Below are 22629 nucleotides of genomic sequence, written 5' to 3'. Positions count from 1 at the left end.
TCTGACTAGGGTGTGCAGGTAGGACTCCTGTCGCCGTCAGTGGCAGCAATGTGACTACGTCCAAAGCCAGACCACTCCATACGTTCAGTTTTGTCAATCTAAGTGTCTGTTGAGAGGAAATTGGAGCTGAACGTGTATCTTCATTGATTTACAGTGATAGCAAGGGTTCGCTTCGTCACCAGGGAAGGAGCAAGCTTTTGAATTAAGGGAAGTTTGTTAGCTGTGCTTTGGTCCCGGACCCCACCTAATCTTGTTTTCTTACTGAGGGGGCTGTATTTGAAACGTGGTTTTGAGAAAGTAGGGCTGCTGAAAGATTTAAAATACAAAGCTTTGAAATAGTGTCTAAAAGCAAGTACCTGTTTATTATAAAGCACAGGAACACGTAAGGCAAACTACAGCTGAAGATTGTTCATCCCTGCTCAAATTCTGGAAACAGAAGCTTATTAAATGAACAAAAGTGCAACTATTCACGAAAACTAAACTGCTACATTCAGCTGTCTTCTGTCTTCACGGTGCTCAGCTGGTATCTGTATAGAGAAGAGTTGAGATAATTTTTTTTGGTTATAAAATCAGAATCAATCTTTGTGAATAAACACAGTTTAAAATATGAACCCTGCTACTTTAAACTGGGGAGTTGTCACTTTGATTCACCGAATCACAGAAGAAAGGTCCTGTCTGCAGTTCTTGAGCCATTTGGCAGTAGTTGCAAGCTCAGAGTGGTACTTACTATAGGTGTGCTGCAAATACACTGAGATTGACTTAGGACTTTCATTTTAAATTCATTGTAACACTTCACTGGAATACTATTCATTTTTAAAAGAAATTATCATTGCAGGGAAGTAACTCAATTGTTCGTTATTAATTGTCCCTTACAGAAAACTGGAAGTTTTAATGAATAACAGAGTTGGTGTCGGTCATGGTGACCAGATCCATACAGCCACCTGCAAGAACTAAAAACCAACATAAACTCTACTGCTGTCTACTTGGAGCCCACTTTCCATCACCTAAGTGCTCTATACTATGTGCCCATTACCTTTAATGAACAAACAAAACCCCAAACACTGACAAGTCTGACTTCATAAACATGTCTGTGGGTGCCCATACCTTTCCACAAGAGGTTTATTTTCCACCGGGAATCTCTCTCACCTTGTTAAATGCACTATTGATACTTGGGCAGAGTATGAAGAGGACAGAGCACTGTAAGAAGCTGTGTAGAATAGGTGGCGTGATCTAACTGGTTTCTGTTGTGGTTTAATTTATTCCACAAGTGTTTATCCAGGAGCATGTTTTGTGTGAGGGGCTTGCATGTCAAAATTTGATTTAACGTATAAAAATGGTAATACTTCCAATAACTTTTTTGTATGTTGTTGCCCTGCTTTGTTTCATGTGTGACACATGAAACTATAAAGAATCACAGGATCTTAAAACTGGAAGAGACCTTGAGGCTGCTCAGTCCGTCCTGCTGTTCTAAGCTGTGATGCTTGTTTAGTTTTCCAGTGCTGGGGAAATGACAGTTGTATCATTTCAGTGGTTTACTGTCCTTGTAAGAAAGCTTTACATTGTGCTTTACTTGAGTCTTTCTTGCTGCATTGTTTCGTGTTTTATTCACTTTTGCAGTGGGGAAGAGAACACAGCTTTCATCTTTGTGGCAGCCTTACTTGTCCTGGTGGGCTACTTCAGTATTCTTTAGACTAAACATCCTCAATTTAACCACCTTTCTGTGTAGCTCATGTATCTAGCTCCTTGGCTGGGTGTTTCTTTATTTGATATTTGGAGGTTTTTTCCCCTTTTCTTTCTCCCTCTCTCTTTAGTGTTTGTTGAAACCTGGTGTTCGAAACTGGACCTAGTATTTCAGCTGAGACCTTAGCTGTGCTGAATTGAATTAATTACTTCACATTTTAGGGGGAGAAAAGGTGACACATTTGGTAATAACGGATGCAACACCGCTTTCAGCTTATGCTATATCCTACTCGATACTTACCATCAAAAATGTCTATAAGTGGGGTTCCTGGAGCAATGGAGATATTTGATGTCGTCTCACTGATGATGTTGAGGAGCGATTTGACTTCCGATTCTAGATGCTCCACTGTTTTTATTACCTTCTAATGAAAATAGGGGAGAAAAATGGAGAGAGGTGGTAGTCAAAGGGTCAAGTGGAAGGAATTGTACCCAAGGTGTTAGCAGAAGTGCAAATCTAACGTCCCATAATGCTAACAGCTAATAGAATTGATACGGCGCATTGCAGATTTAAATATTTCTTCTGTTATGCTGACCTCTAGTGGCGTGAAGTATTAAAACGTTTCACAGGAGCTACAGAGCCCGTTTATGAAAGTCACCTGTGATTTGACTTCTTGGAGGGTACTGCGCATTAACTTTTTTTTAACCCTCTCATTTCTGAGCCGCCATCATACCCAAGAAAAGAATCTGCACGGAAGGTGAGAGGAGCTGACGGGTGGAAAGTAAGAGGGCTGGGACTAGAGCAGGGGAGAGGTAATGTTGCCATTTGAGAACCAGCAGTGTGTAGTTTGGCAGCTACCCAGCTGGAAATAGTTAGCGCTGGATATGTATCTTGTGAGTACTTAAGCCACCAGGGAAAAAAACTTAAAAAGTTCAAACTTTGCAGCTTTCCTAGAATCTCAGTCATATGGTTCATTTAGCCCTCGAGTGTCTGCAGGAGTGAGCAGAAACTCCTCTGTCAGGCTTGGACTCACCTGCAGAATTCACATGAGCAGATGTGAAACTGTACCGGTATCAGTTCTGAGATTGTTATATTAAAGGCACAGTTCTAAACTTTAGAAAAGGCTGATATGTGATAGTAATTGGTTAATCAGTTGTTTGGAATTCGTGAAGATTATATGTTTTTGTAATAATGTAATAATTTTGTAATAATGTAGAATGTAATAATAGTTAAAGCACGACATCTGAAAAAAATAGCCAAACTTTGAACAGAACAAAATCAAGAAGAGACAGTGTCTATAAACATCATTCTTCTTTCCTTTCTTTGGTCAGGATGGGCAGAGGTCTGGTAAGGTCCAGGAGCCGGCACAATAGCTCTTACCTCTTCAATAATATCTAAACGTTTGTGGATTGTATCATGTTCGTTACACCAGCTTCCTCTTCCCAGACTTCCAGGTAACACACTGATAGGGTCTGCAGCAGCTGGAAAAAAACAGCCACAGTTAGTTGACAGGAGCTTTTTGATAGCAGTCCTTACCTTTCTGACTTCTGAAGTGGCATTTTGCATGCTAGACATCGCTGTTTATGAAATCACATGTAGGACCCCCAGGTAGAAACTCAACCTCTCTCCCAACAGCTACAGCTGTATCCCAGTGCTATGAATGACTCCTTGCATGTGCACGCTGTCATGGTTGGTTGGAAGAAGGTGTTTTCTCTGGCCGGGTTGTTTTGTTTTTTGTTTTGTTTGTGTGTGTGTGTGTTTACACAATCTGTTTTTTTCCTACCTGTGTAGGGTAAGGTTATAGACTGTAGCTGCCTTTACAAGTGTAAAACCTAAACATTAGGAAGGTCTGCCTTTACACATCAGTTCCTCTTCTTTCTTCAGATTTTCTTCAGAAGCAGCTGGTACAGCAAAGCTTTGAAGAGTAGCTGGGTTTGTCCACTTATGCCCTGAACAGATACAAAAGCTGGTGATTCCACTGTGCCACCAACTTGTCCGTAGCAGCCTGATACTGCAATGGGAAGGGAAGCAATAAAAGTGTGTACAGCTGATGCCGTTTGCTGACCGAGTCACTCATATATGCTGCTGTATACAAAGTCACTTATCTCTGTCAGTTATCTGTAGTTACCTCTTGGTACTCATGAGCTTTCTTGCTCTCTGAACGTTGCATTCTGCTGGGTGCAGTCCGTGAAAGGTCAGCACGTGCTGGTGTCTGTGCTTCAATGGAACCAATTTCATTTTCGGTGCAGCATTCAGTAACATTTAGATTTTGGTATGTGTGCATAGAACTGTAATGGAGTATTGTGAACCCCACTAAAATGATAACATATCTTGCTCCATGTAAAGTTAGGTCTTGTTCTTGTCTGAGGCCTGAAGAAACTATTGATGATGAGAAAGCAGCAGTAACTCATTCTGTTGTCGTTTGGTTGTAACAAAGAGGAAACCGTGAGCTTCTGTTATAATGAACAGTAAGAAACCTAAGCGACTAGTTCTACCTTCAGTACTGTTGTGCAAGAGCAGCGATTTGGAACTGCTGCAGTGCTTCGTCGCAAGTTCACGCCAAGATTTCTGGGGTGTAGGTACCAGATGACGGCAAACGCATGTCAGTAAGGGTTGTAGCCATTACAGTTTGGTGGGATGAGAGCGGTACTCTGAGTTGGAATGGTATCCTTGAAGCTGGAGGGCGGAGGGCAGAGAGGAGAGCTTTAGAATGTCATCTGATGTCCCAGGTGTTATTTAGAGACGTAAGAGAGAACTGGTGGTGGCTCATTTGCAGTGAGATTTGGATTTGGGTTGTTGTGGTGCGTTCACCAGGAGGTGGCGCTGTCGGGACAGACGCCCGAAGAATGTCCCTGTTCACAGAGCTGCCGAGATGTGGCAGGCACTTAAACACTGGATGCTTTGCAGTTGCCCTTCCCCCCCCCCCCCCTTCCCTGCTGCTAGTGGTGTTTTGGGAGCGTTGTTACCTTGTAACTTAGTGGTCAAGTGAACCCTGCTGCTTCTCAAAATGTTTGTGTATTTGCATGGTTTTTTCCATCATGGCTGGAACAGTACTGAGATACTGAAATTCTCAGTTAGAAATAGAGGTTACAAAGCAGCGACCAGTCTTTTGTCTAGAAACCTTGGCTTTCCTAATAGTAGAATAATAGCAAGGTAACCTCCATTTTACTGTCAAAGATTAATAAAATTTCCTCCTTTCCAGTATTCCCATCTCGGCTCTCAGGATCAAGCCTGGTGGCCCAATTCAGCTGTGTGCTGAACTGCCCCCCATCATGTTGGAGAGAGCGCCGAGGGCAAGCAGAAGGCATGGTGAGGAAGTAACTGTGGATCAGTTGTTGACTGCTGGGAACATTCCCAGATCTAAGTACAAATGAACTGTGAAAAGAGGCAGCAGAAATCATTAGGTGGACTAAGAGCAAATGGAAGAATTTGAGATTCCCCCAGGAAGTTATTTTTCACCATATTGACCTAGCTGTGGATGACTGGATCCCAAGGTTGGATGGAAGGTTTGGGTGAAGACCAGCACCGGTTGTGTGCAGTTTTTAAAGGAGCTTTTGGCCGCAGAAGTTACATGCCAGGCTTGTTTAGTTCTGTCCATTCCCTAGAAATGGAAGCGTGAGAGGGTTAGCGTTGGCCATTTCTCCTTCTCTGATCATGCATCTTATAGCATGGTGGCCCATTAAAGACAGCCTAGAGCTCGTGTGCAGGAGAAGCAGAAGTAGCTGTCTGTCCTGTCTGAATGGGACGCTGACCCAGAGGCTCTCTGGCCTTTCCAAACTGCCTAATGGCACGGTGGGGACGCCTGCTGGCACCGTGCAGGGGCTCCTTTCACCTTTCTCCTGATACGGGACCTTAAATCCGCAAAGTGACTTTTTGAAGCAGAAATGATATAAGGTCTTACCCAAAATGCTCCTTTAATCATTCTTTTAGCTTAGCCCTTCCGTCTGAAGGAGGATTCTGTTTAGCGCAAACCTCAGCATTGTGCTGACTGCTAGTCTAGGCAGGTGTACGTAGATGGGGAGGTTCGATGTGATGGATGAGTGTCACTTGATTTCGGTGTGCCATCGTAGATATGTACAGCCTACATAAGGCCGTTGCATCTCACTGTGAGGTGTGTGCACATGCATGTCTAGAGAGCTGGGTAGAGGGGTTGCTGTGAAATGCAGGACTTAGCAGTGCTTGGCTCCTTGGGCTGGTTGGTTCCTTTCTTCTGACATGGAGACAGAGAACTTTCCAGCACTCGGAGCACATCACTGCGTTATAAACTGTAGCGGGCTTACTGAATGAGGAGGACGTGTCCTAATTTGATGAGGCTGTAAGGTGTTACTCAGAACCACAGGACTAGTGCAGTGCCTAAAAAATTTGACTAAGAGTCAAAGCCTAAGTGTCTTGGAAGCACCTGACAGCTGTTGTTAGTGAGTGATAAGAGTTGGTAGAAACCAAAGTGTGTCTAGTTCCCAGACGTCACAGTACGGAGCTGTCTGAGGGCTGACCCAGCAGAAACCCTCTCAGCCAGGACCTTTCGTGTCTGTGCCTGGTTAGTGACCTTGACGCTGAGACAGACGCGCCCTTGCACTTGCCCCTTCGCCAGCAGGTCGGAATGGGGTACTTCAGGTGGGTGGTTGCTGCTGCTGCTGCCCGGACAGCCAGTACTTTGGTCAGCGTAGTTTGCATCTGTTTTCTGAGCCTTGGCTTAAGGCTTTGGCTACTAAAAAAACCTTATTGTAATTTTGTTGTCTGGCTCTAGCTCTTAACCCACAGCCTTTATCTCTGGGATGGGCCGTTCACAAGTCACGTCCGGTCCCGTGTAAATATGGCACGTATCTGGGTCACTATGGTCAGACCGTCCAGCTGAAGCAATAACTTCCGTGTGCTCAGAGAATCACATGTTGCTTATGAGTTGCTGCCCTTCTCGGCGTTGCAGTTGGTGAAAGAAAATGACGTGGTCTGCCTTTGGCACCGACCTTCTCCGGCAGCATCGCAACCTCACGTAATGACAGCAGTCGCCTTGTAAAGGGAGTGAAGAACGGAAGGCTGCAAGCCATGTAAGCAAAAGGCTGATGGCCTTTTAGGATACTTCCACGTACTTGCTCTCTTCTTGCTGAAGAAACGCTTTAAAAATTTAAATTAGAATTTTTACTTGCTCATGTGTCAAAGCACATGCATAAATGCAGGAAATTGATAGTAAATTTTAAAGCTAACAGCCCTTGCAAGTAAACTCTTTGTATGCTGTATAAATTACGTATTTAAAATGAAGGGGTACTTGCAACTTCACTCTTGCTGTCAGGAGGAGGCATGTTTCAATGTCTTAAATATCTGATTTGAAACTTAATGGATTACTTGAGGCAGATATTTATTCTAACATTTCAAAACGGCAGAGAGAACATTACCTTTCAGTTAATCTCCCGTATGCAAATTCCCACCAGATGCTTCCTGTGAGATGCTTAGTTCAATTTTTGATGTCCATTCTGTTTGATATACAGGTGGTAATTGTCCATCAAGAATCAGAACTCTTTTGTTCAACATAAAATGGCCCGTGCCTTTTTTTCCTCCGATTTAAGTCCTCTGTGCTATGTTGATGGTGCCGGTAAAGCTGGGTGGTTCTGGCGGCCCTGTGCTGTGAGAGTCAGAGACCAGCAGATGGAGCAGGAAAATGGAGAAGCTGGGTTGGTTGCTAATAAAGGTGTGTTCAATAGATGAATATGCTTAACGTTGGAAAGAAGTAGCACGGTGAAGAGTAAAGTTCTATGTATCATGGTCAGCCTGACCGTAAAAAACTTGATCTTATAGCAGGGGACGGAACGAGCGACGAAGTCAGAATTAAAACAACTTTAGCAAACAGGTTAAGAGCAAAGGCCCTAGTTTTAGAATACCTCTCAGTTTAGCTCCTCTGCCTCCTGTACATTTGATATGTTCCCCCAGCCCCCCAAATGTTGCATCTACAGACTCCCCGAAGAAGTCCCCTTCTACGACCACCAGGATTCTGTCTATCCAGATGCTGGTAAATGGTTCATTTTGATCATCCAAATAGTTGCTGATATTAAGCATCAGAATAAACCTGAGCAACTGTCTCTTCACTGTCATTTGCTGCTGTTAATAAGGCTGACAACCGAAGTATGCCGTCACACGGATCTGGTAGGTCTTTGTAAGTATCTTTCCTAAAGGTGCCTTGCTGGTCAAACTGAAGTTACAGGCTTGGTGTAGAAATTACTGGGTTGGGTCCCTTGGTCTGTGTTATTGGGGAAGATCAAGCTGAGTGACCATAATGTTCTCAATTGGTCTTAAAGTCTATAAAATTCCTTTTGCATCATCCTATGATAAGTGTGGTTTTGCAAGTTAACTGGGAGTGTTATGTTTAGTAGGGAGGGGTAGAACAAAGCAGGCCACAAGCCAAATGAAAGGCAAGTGAGATTGAAACAGGAACCAGATGGCAAATAAGGAAGTGTGAAATCGTGGATAGACCAGGGAGGATAAAGGAGAACATGTATAACCCTTCAGGAAAACATACTGTGCTGTGTGATCTTGTTTGCACTGTCTTAGGTTTAGCAGTATCGTTTTATTCCTGGAGCGTGTTGCATAAAGTGGCCAGATAGCTTCTAATGAGAAAATGAAGGGAGTAGTAATGGATTTACGTTCCAGTAGGAAAAAGGTCATGAACTTGAGTATCAGGTTCAAATAATGAATCCAATAACCAGTTTGGGAAGAATGCAACAGACCTCTGAAGGGATTTGCTGATCTTTGCTTAAATTATGCCTTGTCTAAATATAAATGTTGGACTCCACTTGAACATGTGTATATAATTTTGAAGTGTTAGCTCAAGAAATTACACAGCTTACAAAGATGGTTGGCACAGTTAACTTGCAGCTGTATACAGGAGAGGTTCAATTGCTTTGACCTGTACTGATACTAATAGTATTAGTGCTTTCAGACCTGAGTTAAGTCAAGGCTGTTAGTCATATTTAATTTGGGGGGGCTCTTCTTAAAGGTATCACATGTAGTTTCCAGTTATGTCAACCCTTAATTACATTGGCGTCCTTAAATATGGAAGTACCGGATTAACTTTCTGTACCAGTATGGGGTTTATTACCACCAGTGTGGCCAAATTCCTTTTAAGCTGGATTCTATATAATGTAATCTGTATCAAATTTTATTGTTAGGACACCAAAGGTAATTTATTTGGATAGAAAGGGTTGTACTGGAAATGCTTTTTAATGTGCAGATTGTCTTCAAATTCTTACGTGCTCAGGGGCAGAGCTTTAACTGGGCATAGAGCTGTTATCCATAAAACACTGTCTAATGCTTAACTGCGATTCAGGTACCTCTGAACCTCTTTCTCGAGTTTGGAGCTTCTAGTTGCTTAAAGATAAGGGAATTCTTACCTTTAGTGATTGCGGTAAAGACTGCAGGAATTATAATAAATATCTAAAATTTCTTAGCTTCTTATATACTGTCATAGGTTACTATGCTTTACACAGGAGGCAACTGCAGGAGTTTGCTTGTATATGTGTGCAGATACACACACACACATATAAATACGTATACGTACACACACCTTTATGGGGCTCTAGCTTTTATGGCAGAATGACATTGCAATGTCCATCCAGGGCAAATGTGGAATATTCAAAGTAGGAGATGGAAAGCAGGGTTTGTATATTAGACAGAGAACTGACAGTAAAAGGCTCTTCTAGAATTTGGGGGGACAGAGGAGGACTGGTTTGGCTTGGCTTGGTTTTTTTTTTTTTAATCATTTCAAGAAGGTACATTGAAAGTTTTTAATGCCTGATTAGGGATTAATCTGTAGTTTATGCATTCACTGTATCTTCAACTGCTACCAGAATGCCGTCTTGGAAAGATTTCAAACATGGAACAAAATCTAAGGGATTCCTTGGCATCCAAGATTCATGAGCCTCTGGTAATAATGCAAGTATCCGAATTAAGTTTCTTCCATGAAATTAATTATTTTTAATATTCACTTTAGAAGCTAAATATCAGAAAGTCAAAGTTCCAAACTTGCAGACCTGATTCATACTCTGTTTATCAAGATGTGGAATATGCTCTATGGATATTATTTCAGATCCTGGATCAGTTAAGATTGAACTTATTTTAATTCTTTTTGGGGTTTTTTTCCTTGAAAGAGAAGAACCAAATAGGAAATCTCATGTGTTGCGGGATGTATTGCGTTAGTACAGGTGGGTCAGGGTATCATCCTACCAGTTCTCACTCCTCTAACTTGCCTGTCCCATCAACCTACATGTGAGATGTCATGTTGTGATGTGTTCTGGTCCTACTGTGACTCACTTGTCCTTGTGAAATATGCAAAATCAGAAATGGGACTTGACAGAAATTTCCCTGACTAGGAGATGGCTGCCACCTATTTCTGTGTAAAACTACTTGGTTTGGAGGAGGATTTTGCTGTCGTGATCCCTGTCATTCTCACTTCACAAGGGAGCTTCAGCTCACGCTTACCCAGCAGCGGAGGTCGAGAGGGAGTGTGCAAGACCAGGGGCAGTTCATGCTGCCGTAGGGCATTTTTTATTTTATTTTTTTTTTCCCAGGCACAGCAAAATCCACGGCCCCTGCCATGGCTATCTACGAGATGCAAAATTACTACTTGAAAAAACATTTGCTGCTGTGTTACCATATTTGTGATCGTAAGAAGCACTTAAGTTTTGTATATTTTCATTCAAAGGAAGGAGGATAACAATGAAATGTTCCTGTGAGGGAGCTGTTAGCTTGGAATATATTTCCAGCATGCTGGTCTTCTGATCAGGCAGCCAGGGAATATTCTCTTGTGCTTGCTGCTGTAATGGAAAATGACTACAGGGAATTGGGGTGATGAGAGATATAAGCTGCATAATTTGCAGGTAGTTTGCTTTAATTAATGCTGTAACTTACAGTGGGATACCCTGATGCTTTGGGCTGCAAACAAAAGTTTCACTTTAGTATGTATTTATTTCTGTGTGAATTTGTTTTGGAAACTAAGTCAGAGCGTTAGGAGGGTTATAGCTAGTAGCTGCGTGGGACAGACTTGTGTGTCGAGAAAGGGATGAGCTGTTTTAGGAAGAAGAGGAGCCGTGTTGTAGCATATGTTAAGAATGTAAGTTGTGTAGAGTGAGCGTGCTTAAGGCTGGTTTGGGAATGGAGGAGGTGAGATAACACAAGTATTTGATTCCACCGTCAATTTGAGGATGACCACTAGTATCAGGGTATAAAGAGGTTTTCAATTTTATGAGGACGTGGCTTTTGGTCTGTGTTTAGTAATAAGAGCTATATAGGGTCACGGGGAGTGTGTGAGGTGAGTGTGACTTATTAGTCAGCTCTGTGGTTGTGTAGTTTGCATATGAGTAAGTTATGGTAGTGGAAAGAAAGATGATAGCACAATAAAATAATATCCTTGTAGGTTTTTTTCCAATACTTAAACAAGTCTAAGAACTTGCTTGAAGATACATTTTCCTCTGACAGAGAGTTCACGTGTGCTGCAACAGCTCAGGAAGTAGAATAGTGATATGTATATATACACACACACATAAACATACATACTACATCCTGGCACTCGTGGCCAAGACTCACAACTGCTTTGACCAGAGCAGATCAGCCACGTTTATAAATACAGCTGCATCCTGCAGATGAACAGCAGGAGTCCTGTATTTCTAAACCCGGGACTTTTCTGAGTTTGGTATTAACCTTTGCTTTACACATGGAGGATACAAAGGCCATGGAAGTTAATAAAAATCTGTGAAAAGGCTCACTTCCGTACAGAACCCCTACTTCAGGTGCCTCATGGCCTTAAGAAACAACCTACATCGGGGTACACTTTGTGACAAACTTCCTTTCTCCTTCCTTGTTGGAGCTCAGAGAGGAGTGTTTGCAAAGCCTGTAATCCTTGCACTGGAGACAGCAATGCCGGTAGGTGTCTATAAGGACAGAAAATCTCCGTAACAGGGGGTATAAGTTAAACCACTACCAGTTCATAGTAGAGAAATAAGTCCAATATGAGTCCAACATAGATAGGACATCTCTCATAAATTTTTATTGTGGATTTAATTCTACAATGCAATAGTTTAATCTCCTGGAGGCAAAACACTGTTCTGTGAGAGTGCCAGTGGTCAGTTTGGGGCAAAAGGAGGCTGTTTTGAAGGGATATTTTTTTTTCTCTCCAGTTTCTAGGCAGTGGTCTAGCTTATAGATCTTCTCAGCTTTGATATAGCATGTGGATGTCAGAGGATCCAAATTTTTCTGATAAGTCATAATATATTAGCTTACACTTGTTTTACTTTAACTTGTAGTTAAAAAGTGAAGGAAAGTTCAGCTGTTTAAAAAGAAATCTTGCCAGCCTGGAGTATTGAGCAGCAGTGCTTCCACGGAGCTCTCCTGTTGCTCTTTCCCTAGTAGCGTGCTCAGCGTTTGGTTTGCTCAGCTAAATGGAGCCTATCAGTGGGGCCAGCCTGCTTGCCAGGTACTTGGTTACCTGAGGACTCCAAGTCACCTCTCTGCCATGCATAAATGTGGAGCAAAGGCTTTGCTGTTGGGGTGCTGCACCCCTCGGAACAATTTGCCTGGAGGTTTTTGTAAGAACGGAAACACATTTAAATGAGGCATGTATTGAATGCGCTAGTGCCCCAGGCTACATTGTAAGCTACACTTGAGCAGCACCCCACAACCTAACCCAGCAAGGACAGCTAAGAACGAAGAACTGTGGCCACGAGGCAGGAGCACGTCATTGGGTCCAGAAGGGCTCCCATGCCAGCCTCTTCTCCTGGGCTGTTCAAAGGCTGAGCTCCGTGAACAGGAGATTGTTCATAATAATGGCTGGATTAAAACATAAATTCTACATTGGCCAGCCCCCAAACCATTTTTAAGATGAAGCCATGGGGATTGGGAGGGAGGATCTGTAAGGAAATCAAATATTAGGTTCCCTGACTCAAAGGTAGCAAAGGGAAAGTGGGGATGACTTTCTTAAGCCTGTCAACCAGTCAGGGTACTCCCATGGCCATGACACACGCAAAATTTTCCATCTGACATAAAGTACGCCATTGGGACAGTGAAAATGATTCGCTGAGTGCGTAGCATGGCATGATGCTGGGTACTAGTCTCCACGGCAGTTATTATTCAAGTACTATTCTATTTAGCTGAATTTTATCTGAGTTTGCTAATGATTTCAGCTTAAAACCGTACTTTTGGGGGAATAAATAAAAGCATTCTTCCAGTCTTTCTTTGTTCTTCTTTAATTTCACTTTTTTTTTTTTTTGTGAAGCTCACAAAACTGGCAAGAGGATAGTGAGTACTTGTGGAGTAAAAAGCAAGTTAGGGTACCCTTGCTGGGGTGTTGGTATTTCAGTTCATCACTGATAAACATGACAAAGCCAGTGGGGTAGGAGGGAGTCGGGGCAAAGAAGAATGACTAGGTCTTGGGGGCAGAAGGGACTAACAGTTTTTCAGGAAATGTTTTGATTGTAATGGAAACTTACTACTCTGCCATGAAATACAAACATTATGTGTTGTCAAGAAGTAAGAGCAGAGGGAAAATAAAGCTGGGCCTCAGCTAGCAGAAAACACGTAATACAAACAGGCTGGGAAGCCAGGTTTGTGGTTACACAGGGACTATAAACCCTTAAACCAGCCAAACCGAATAGCTTTCAGTCCACTGTCAGCTACAACATGATTACAGGTTATTCCAGCACTAATCTGTTGTTAATGACAGTAAAATTCAGATGCAAGCTTATCAGATGTTCTGTGTTAGTAGTCCCCAAGGCGTTTGGGGAAGGTGTTATGTGCCTCAAAATCTCAGGAATAAGTAATCCAAAGCAGAAAAGAAAAAAACTTGGTGCTGTTAGAGCAAATCTAAAAAGAAAGGTTTAAATAATAGAAGATCTTTTTATATCAGTCTTGAACTTCGATCTCACTGCTGAGTAGATTAGTACGTATGTTAATATGGCTGCCAGAACAGTAATTATGGAAATGCAGGGCGCTGGCTGCAACACCTGAATGTGGTTCTATATTTCTGAAAATACAGTAATAGTATCTCCTGTGAAAAGTGAAAAATCTCTACCGAAGCCATATGCCTCCAGGACAGACTTTAATAGCACAAAAATGGAGTTTTTCCTGTCAAAACCAATATTCCCACAGACGTTTGACACATACCTGTGTCACCTTCATATAAAACCCACAGAGTAAGCAATTCTTTACCTCCCCCTCCCGTTCCACGCAAAGGCTTTGACCACGCTACAGTGAAGCTATAGTTTCTGCTTTGCAAGCTCAGAATCACTTACCTAAGAGATCTTGCTCCTGCAGGACTAAAGCAAACGCCAGCGCCCAAAGGAAAAGCATGGTTTCAGCCTCTCCAAGCTCTGCCGTAGTCCTGGTGGAGAGCCCTGCAGCCTCGCTCCCCAGCTTCGTATCGACTCCTCCGTCCAGCCGTTCGTGCTGAGGTTTAGCCAGAGTTAGGAGGAAATATGCCCAGGCTGAGCCAAGATTCTTGAGCTGTTCTCTTCTGCTTCCCTCCTTTTAAAAAACACCCTTCCAGCTCCATGCAAAGTCCAGTTACCCAGGCAAGCTGGCAGTGGTCCAAGCTCCCCAAAGTGTTTTTGGGTTTTTGCCCTTGTATTTATCTACACAGGCTACAACTGGAATGTGCTGAAGAGCTTTGGATCCTGTAAATACAGCGTGGGGCAAGAAAAGGAAGGGAGAATGGAGGAGGAAGGGTTGCTGGATGTTTCCCTGTAGGATTTCATCTAGGGCGGGGAAAGCAGGAACACTGGAAAATACAGTATCTTTAGATCTTGTGAGCTTACAGGGCTTTTTCCATTATTTGTTCATTTTGAAGACTGCAGAAACGTCTTTTTCTGCGTCGTGCCAAGTATAGCAGTGTTGTGGGAGGTGGCAACTGTCTGTGGTGCTTCATGCTTGGATGGTACCATAGGAGCTCCTGAAAGTCTGGACAGTCTTTAGTTTGACAGGTTTTTGGAATATGTTAGCCTTGATAACATCACGTGCAAAAGTGATGCTGCTAATGGTATTCTGACAGCATATCTGATTCTTAGCAGGATCTTTAATTAAACAATAATTGTTTTGTAGATGCATGGATGCTGCTTGGGCAATCGTCAGTCTTTAACCCCACTAGACTGGTGTTCAAAGACTTAACATTATCTCCTTCCTGGTACTGATCCTCATGTTTGTTGAAGTTGTTGCCTTTTTTTCAAACTTTTTGCAAGTAAAAGGTGAAAGGCCATTAAGGTGCCCCACTGAATCCTAAAGGCTGCTGTCCAGGATAAACGGTGTTCGAACTATTGAAAATAAAACCTGCAAACTAGAATAGATTTCCTCAGCCTTTACCACCTCTCTAGCAGGCAGAAAATCAAGTTATTTGACTAGGATATCTGAAAGCGAGCCTGTAGAGACACTATTGTAGAGTTCAAAGTACGATCATCCTTAGTGACTTCCAAGTTGTAAGCTCAATTACAAGGCAAAATAGCCTCAGTAATAAAGATTCTGTGATTGCAGTTTAGCTGGTAACTTTGTTGAGGCACTGAGCAAAACAGGGCACAGAACAACCTCGGTGTGTAGCCCTCAGGGCTGGTGCTAGTAAGCTAACATTTTTGTGAAATAAAAATGAAATTGGCTATAAGAATTAGAGTGGCAGTGTTTTTCTGGGTGTTTTAGCTTAAATCACCGTGTAGTAATACTGTAATCCATACAGGTTCTTATTTTATCAGTCCTGCTGAAAAATCACATCAATTTTAGTTTTGTTATAAACAGGTCTTTAGAGAGGAACCGTGACCGGTAACAGCGAGTGCACTCTGGTTTATTCTGTGTTTGAGTATGAGGTGCTGTAGGCTATGATTTTCGAAGCAAGAGATTATCTGCGTTTTGCCTGTGCTTTGGAGAGGAGGCTGAGGGGCCGAAGAGTATTTATGAATAGTTGGCTGCTGTTCTCTGAATGTGCTTGCCCTTCACCTTTGTACTTTCTTAAGCAGAATCACCCAGTGCATTCTCTGTATGGCGAAGGGAGCCTGTTTGTGGATGCTTTTCTGCATGATCTCTGCCGTCCTTTATACCATACTATTACAAAGCAATAAACATTCATTAAATAAGTTTTCCCTTCAACACACTATAAAAAATAATGTGATTTCCATTCCAGACCACCTCTGCTGAGGTCACTTGCCCCCTTTACAGCATGTTTCCTCGAGGTTCCTCCTGAATTGCTCTCAGGCTCCTGGAGCAGTTGAGTTTCTCAGAGGCACTTGCTGCTTATTTTTACGTGTTGTGTTGTGTTTGACCATAGTGAGGTGCTGGTCTGATAACCATGGAGAACTAAACAAAATAGTGAGGGATTTCTCTGGTATCATACTCCCAGGGATTGGTTCTGTAATGAGAGAGAAGTTTTTTCCACTGCAGGGAAATGCAGCCAGAAAGAATACTTCTGCCAAGCAGGATTCTGGTTTCAGTAGGACTACCTGTCCTGAGAATTTTGGTGATCTTAGTTAATTACCTGAGATGACTTTTGTTATTTCTAAATACTCAGAATGAAGCTACAGATGAGGACACTTTAATTAGCAACACGAAGTACAAAAAGTCCAAGGTGTGTTGACAGAAATCATTAAATGGCAAAGTAGATTTTTCAGTGAAAGACAGAGGATTTGAGAGCAGCAGAAAGAGTGTGATACAAACCTATTTGTTTTCTCTGATGGTTTGATTACCATCAGAGAAAGCATTCTTCGGCACGTTTATCTTGGAAATGTCCATATATGAGAATATAATGAGATCATATGAATATAGGTTTGAACAAAACCCAGCTGTCGAGATGTTCCCAAGAAACCGGCAGCCAAAAAAAGCATACCAGTGAACAGGGATGTGAATTTTCGCCAGCCGGCAGTCTGGTGAAAGGGAGAGCAAACATAAGGATTAAGTCTATTTTGGGAGTAGGGGTTTTTTTTGTACAGGCTTTCTGTATCTCTTTCTTGGACTAGTCAAATGTTTGGCAAAAGCAATAAATAAGTCCACAGTGATCCCACTGAGTGCGCAGGGAGAAGGAACAGAATAAACAAAGGCCATGTGTGCCAGCAGAGGACATATGTGCCATTTGAAGGAGATCATGTTGGTTTGGGGCATGGAATCCTGCAGCGCGGGCTGACAGAGGATATAGCTGAGCATACACTTGGCAAAATTTGTAGTGCGTGTACTGCAGTCCCTTGGGACTTCCAGTGAGACAGAGACAAAATTAAGTGGAGATTACTTCAGGGAACAAAAGTATGGCAGAACACCCACCCTTGTGGGGAGAGAAAAGCACCTTATACTGAAGAGGCGGAAATGCAAGAGAATGATCTCTCTCCTGGATTTAACGCTGGTGGATGATGAAATAAGTGCGGGGTTCGTGTGTCCTGCCTACCTGCCCCTGGGAGGAGATTTGTGTCTTTAGGGACTGTAGAAATTCCTTGGGTTCTTGTCACAAGCTTAGTATCTGCCAGCTGCTCATGACCAGAAGTTCTTGCTACTTGGAGGCTGTGAACACTTTCTGGAAAACGAGGCTTGGTTCGTGATCTTTTTAGAAGAAGTCAATTATTTTCACTCTCTCAATTTAATCAGTTTCTGGCTGCTGGGTTGGAACAGTGGTTGGATGGATGCGGAATCAGAATTTTGTTACCTGGAGAGGTTGATTTCCACAGAGGAGGTATTCCCCTTGTGGACTGCTTCTAGGGGAAGCAGAAGCTCGCTCTGCAACCAGTACATCTATCTGGTGAACAGATGAAAGGCCTCTTGCGGTGGTGGCTTCACCAGAATGAAGTAGACATTGCCATTCAAAGCTTTTGATAGTAGTGACTCTTGGCACCACGTCCACTGAGCTTCTGTGTGTCTATTGTTCATGGGGCAGCCTCAGCTGGTGTTACAGGTCTTGTGGGCTGCGGCCTTCAATGTGTGAATACCTTCAGGTTCTGCGTCAGTGCGATCCCCTCTCCAGTCTGTTATATATTAACTTGTACTGGCGTTTGTTATCTTGATTTGCAAGTGACATCAAGAAGTGTGAAGTTCTGCTATTGTCATAAAGGCATAATCTTTGACACTGCTTAAAAAAAAAAATTAAAATCACATGGTTGATGGTATGAGGTACTGTCAAGATCAGCTCTGTCTCTAATTGTATCCTCCCTGGAGAAGTTAACAAACTTATGTGTCATGGATCCAGCCTTCTTCAAAACAATACGTTTTGTACTACGCCTAAAGGCAACAGTGAGTCAACTACAGGAATTTTCTCTCTTGTGTCATCTCGGTGCCAGCACACTAGGCTGGATTCTGTTTGCCAGCATTAGGTAAGCATCCGATGGCTTCAGGCTGTTTTGCATCTGTGGCTTCAGTTTCCTGAGCAGTCATCTGCGAGGAAACTGAATCAGAAAGCTGAAGGAAAAAGGTGGGTCACATGGAATATTAGTGAATGACGATGTTTGTTTTGTATTTTTAACCAGTTGTTAGTGCCTTTCATGCGACAGATTTTGTGCATTTTATGAAGCCTGACCATGCCTCAGAAACCCCTGTGAAATACGGTACATGGTGTGCCTGCCTGTTTTAGAGCAAGGAAAACTTTGTCCTAATTTAGCTGGATTAACTATATTCCCAGCTAAATTAGTAACTCGGGAATAGACTCCCCACTCCCAGTCTTATATTGCACACATGGTGATCTGATAATATGTGCTATATTTTTCTGTTACAGAAGGCTACATCCCTTTTCTATCGCAACTTTACATCCACCCATTTGCGTCACATAAAAATGTGAAATAGATCTGTGAGTCCGTGACAGATAATATTCTAGAAAATAATACTCACGGGGGAAGTACTTGATTATTCCCAAATTAGAATTACTCAGCTAGTGTCTTGAACATATTGCAAACCACACCAATTAAAGGAAATAATTACTTGAAATTGGACCAACGTTTTTCATTCTGTGAAGGAACAGCTAATATCTGAGAAGCTATGAATCTGTTGAATAGCACCTTGCTGAACACAAGTCATGACAAACAGCAGTAAAGCAGAGGTCTGTGTTACTTAACATCTGTGTATTTTTCTCTATTAAGCCATGTATCAGCCATGTATATGAAGCCTTTGCATACAAGCGATACATACCACATGAGGAACTTGTGAAGTGGAGATATCTAAAGAAACAGAGAAACAGCTGGAAATAAATCCCATTTTTGATTACTAGTCAGCTTGTTCTCCTCTTAAGTACCGCAAGGTCACAGACATACGCAAGGGAAAGAATGCCTTGCCAGAGAGGGAAGCCAAGCTAATCACTCCACTGCCATTCATCTGAATATTTACAGTACATGTATTATTTTACAGCCAAGGCAGTAAAAATCCCAGGTTAAGGGTCCTTTTAAAATACTTGTGTTGGGAGAAATCTAATACTGTAGCAGGATGGTAGTAGTTCCTTTGTTATTACAGGTCCTTAAACATCTTTAGCTGCAATTTTTCTTCAAGCGTGCTTCCGACCCATGCTGCTAGGCAGAAACCGAACAAGAATGTGTATGAACTTTTTCATCCTGCTGTCTGCGTGGTTAATCACGTGGTGGATCCTGTCCAACAAGATTCCCCAACAGACAGCTAGCTATTACTGTATGGTACTGGCTTCTCACCTTTTGAATTCCACCTACAAAACTGTGTTAAAAGACAACTTAAATACATCCCTAATGTTACTGTTTACTAGGAGAATTTGTGGTAGTTGCCATAGGGAAATTGTGTAATCATGAATGAGAAGTGCCCATGAAAAAATGTATATTAAAAGCTGATCTAAGGCATGAAACCCCTTGTGAGGGTATGAACAAATTAGTAGACTAACAAGATTAGCATGCACCACAAGCTCTGGAGGAAGGACATGAATTCAGATTGTTAGAAAACAGATGTGGCTTTTGGATTCTTGTCCTCCATCCCTGATTTTGAAATTTTTTTCTAATGAGATCCTTGAAGTGTGATCAGTTCCATATGTGTTTAAGGGGGAGGCTGATGGTGGTTACACCTGCTATTAGTTTGCTGCATCTGCATGGATATTCTAGTTAGTGTTAAGGATGAAACAAATAAGAGCAAGAATTATCACCTGAAACAAGGTAATTGCAGGAAATCAGGATAGCATGGAACCCATTTCCAATGCCAGGTTATAAGACACCCTACCTTGCTTCAAGAGACCAGTTGGCTCCAAATATGTTAAAATATCTGTTACAATACTCTGTCCAGATGTAGTAAAATGCTTTAAATTATCTGTCCCAACTGTTCTTTAATTCAGACCCACCACTGGAACTCATTGCAAGAATAACAGAAATATATATATATTTTAATTCAGATACCCATCTATGTAATTTTGTATTTTTATTTCTGTAAGTGCTTTCTGTTTTTTCCTTCTTGGATACTACTCTTTGCTATCTACACAATAATGATGGGTAATTTTCTGTTTCACAGTGGTGACTGCCGAAGGTTTCTTCTAATTAACATTGAAAAAAGAAGAAATAGAAGACTAGAGGATAACAAACGTGGAAGGGGAGCAGAGGGCTCATTGCGTGTGTTCAAGGAATAAGAAGCACCAGAAGTGAGGAGAGAGAAGTCATGTAAATCGTCAGGATGCTGTAAACAATTCCAAAGTAATCTCTTTTCTTTAAACTATTGTTCGGGAGGTGAATTAGGAGAAGCTGATAGAACAAGAGACTGTGGTTTGAATTGAGAAGAAATTGCACCAGTCCAGGGTGTAGAAAGGGTTCTGCTGGTGTTAGATACCAAGACTGGGAAACAACCACTGGGAGGGACTTGATCGCTCAGCCTTGATGGAGTCAGTGGAAAGAGAGGTGGGACCGGGCGGAGCGGAGGCGAGGTGGCCAGGGGTGGCCCGGCAGAAGGGCAGGGGAAGGAGCGCAGGGAGCAGGCTGGCTATCACGGGCCAGCGTCACCAGGCAGCCAGGGAACTGCCTCACCAGGTGATCTTTTCCCGGCTGCACGGCCCCCAGGTTCCCCCAGGAGCTGCTCTGTCTCCCACCCACCCTGTCCTCGGCTCAGGTGGCTCCTTCATTTTGCCCTGCTCGCAGTGGCACCTGCAAGAGTGGTGACCTCACCTCCAGCACGGTCGGAGCTGCCACCGGCAGTTCAGCGCTTTAAATAAGCGCAGTGGGAGTGGAGGGAAGAGGATTTAGATCGAGGGGAGTCTAGGTCAGAGTAACAGACACCAAACCGTTACGTACCTGACCTTGGCTGTGCTTAGGCTGGCGGAGAAGCAGAGGAGTTCACGTAGGTGCCGGTGCCCAGAGGGGCTGGTGTATGGCACCCCGGCGAGGCGTTAGTGTTCGTTCAGAAATTGTCACCGGTTCATCACTGCTGTTGGATCTAAGCAGTGACATACAAACACTCCAAAGGTTTTTTAAGCCTCTGAAAGCATCACGTAGTAGTATCTACAGACTGCGGCAAATCAGAATTCCTTTGAGAGTAAGTCTGGGGGGGGGGGGGGGGGGGGACGGACGTGCTAATTGTGTTTCAGCTCACATTCACTTACCATTTGAATGCTTGGTGAGCTTTGTTAGTGAAAATAAAGTTAATTATAGTAGTACTTTGAAATTATACGGTGCTGCTGTGATGTTCTAATGCCGTCTGAAATAGCAGAAGGTGATGCTGCCGATCACAGGTGCTGTGCTCTGCACAAATACGGATTTTCAGGGCTTCAGCTAGTGCGCTTTTCCTCTGATGTGAACATCACCGCGTGACCGGTGCTTTAGACCCAGAAGGACAAAAAGCCTGGAGTCAGTGATGACATAAGGTATCTCATGCTACCCAAAGATAACTAGATACAGTCTTTGCTAATTAGTATCATTTTGTGAGATGGATTCAAATAGATTATTGGATACTATCATGCATCTGCAATGCTAATTTACTGCCTCTGCATGAAAAATGTTATCCTACAAGTTGAAATTGAGTTAAGCGGGATATCAGAGAGCTAAATAACCCAAATTGTTATGCTGGTTCTAATCAGTTATTTAGTCGCAGTAGTAGAGAGTGTGCATTTTTTTTGTAACAGCAAAGCACAAACTTTATGCTGGAGTTCCCTATTTTCGCTCAGCTGTTGAAAGGTACTGGTTTGGCATCTTAGAATTCGAGCTTTTATGGATATAAATACTCTTTTGGGGAAATAATTTTTGGACCTCCAATGTAATGTTTTTGCTCTTTGTCTTGAGAAATAGTTCATCCTTTCTGCAAAATGCTTACCTGATAAGCAGATGCTGTCCCACATAGTAACTTTACACAAAGCATACCCAGACTTCCCTCTAGCCTTTTGCACCAGCAAATACATTCTTTGAATTGATGCTGTCCTTTCTCTCAGCCACTATAAAATACAGCTTGAGGAAGCTAGATCTGTTACCACCGATCTCAATCTACCTTACCAGTCTTTTCTCAGCTCCCTAAAGATAACGAATGGGAACGTGATGTTGCACTACCATGGGTCAGCTTCTATCTGACAAATAGAAACACTGGGGAACTCTGGTCTGCTCTGTAAATATTGGTTTATACAGAAACTGAAATGTCAGTTAAATTAGTATGTTAAACTAGAAGGAAATGTGAAGCTTTTTGGTGTCTATTCCTTTTTCTTTTTCTTTTTTCTTTTTTTTTCAAGTTGGTAATTCTTTTTGAATTGTCTAGATTTAGTTATCCATCTGATTATTACAGTGGTTTACCACCACATTTGCATCGATAGATTGCGTAATCCTAAATTATCATTTTGGTTTTCTGTGTTGCTACTCTCTGAACAACTTCTATTGTTTTTCTTGGCCTAGCTGCAGACTGTCCCCACCCTCTTCCCTTCTGCGACTGATCAAATTCTGCAAAGAATTCTCCGCTTTGGATAGACTGTCGCTTCCCACCCATGCTGTTCTCACTGAGGTTGGAAATGTTATTAGTTTTATTTAGTGTGGGGAAAAACTTGGCTAACCCTTCAGAAC

General features: G+C 42.5%; 2 protein-coding genes and 1 long non-coding RNA gene across 3 annotated transcripts in view; 2 read left to right on the top strand and 1 right to left on the bottom strand.

Moving 5' to 3' along the window:
- Nucleotides 1-343: 343 nt before the first annotated feature.
- On the bottom strand, nt 344-14340 carry PLAC9 (placenta associated 9). The gene is made up of 4 exons (XM_056352137.1): nt 13948-14340; nt 3059-3159; nt 1982-2102; nt 344-527 (listed from the first exon to the last, which is right to left on the bottom strand). Exons 1-4 carry the CDS (start codon nt 14003-14005, stop codon nt 517-519), a joined length of 291 nt encoding a protein of 96 aa, XP_056208112.1. The 5' UTR covers nt 14006-14340; the 3' UTR covers nt 344-516.
- LOC130155148 (putative threonine dehydratase) overlaps nt 6520-22629 on the top strand; it is a 52102-nt gene continuing 35992 nt past the window's right edge. The window contains exon 1 of the mRNA XM_056352127.1: nt 6520-6668. Coding sequence (XP_056208102.1) covers nt 6616-6668 — 53 coding nt within the window. The 5' untranslated portion in view covers nt 6520-6615. The remainder of the gene's footprint in view (nt 6669-22629) is intronic.
- Nucleotides 6675-22623, top strand: LOC130155153 (uncharacterized). The gene is made up of 3 exons (XR_008823933.1): nt 6675-7361; nt 20114-21452; nt 22465-22623. It is a non-coding gene; the product is annotated as an uncharacterized LOC130155153 (long non-coding RNA).

This window comes from Falco biarmicus, chromosome 9 (assembly GCF_023638135.1).
Source record: "Falco biarmicus isolate bFalBia1 chromosome 9, bFalBia1.pri, whole genome shotgun sequence".
Lineage (NCBI taxonomy): Eukaryota > Metazoa > Chordata > Aves > Falconiformes > Falconidae > Falco > Falco biarmicus.
Note: the sequence above shows the minus strand (reverse complement) of the source record. Positions and strands in the feature narration are given on the sequence as shown.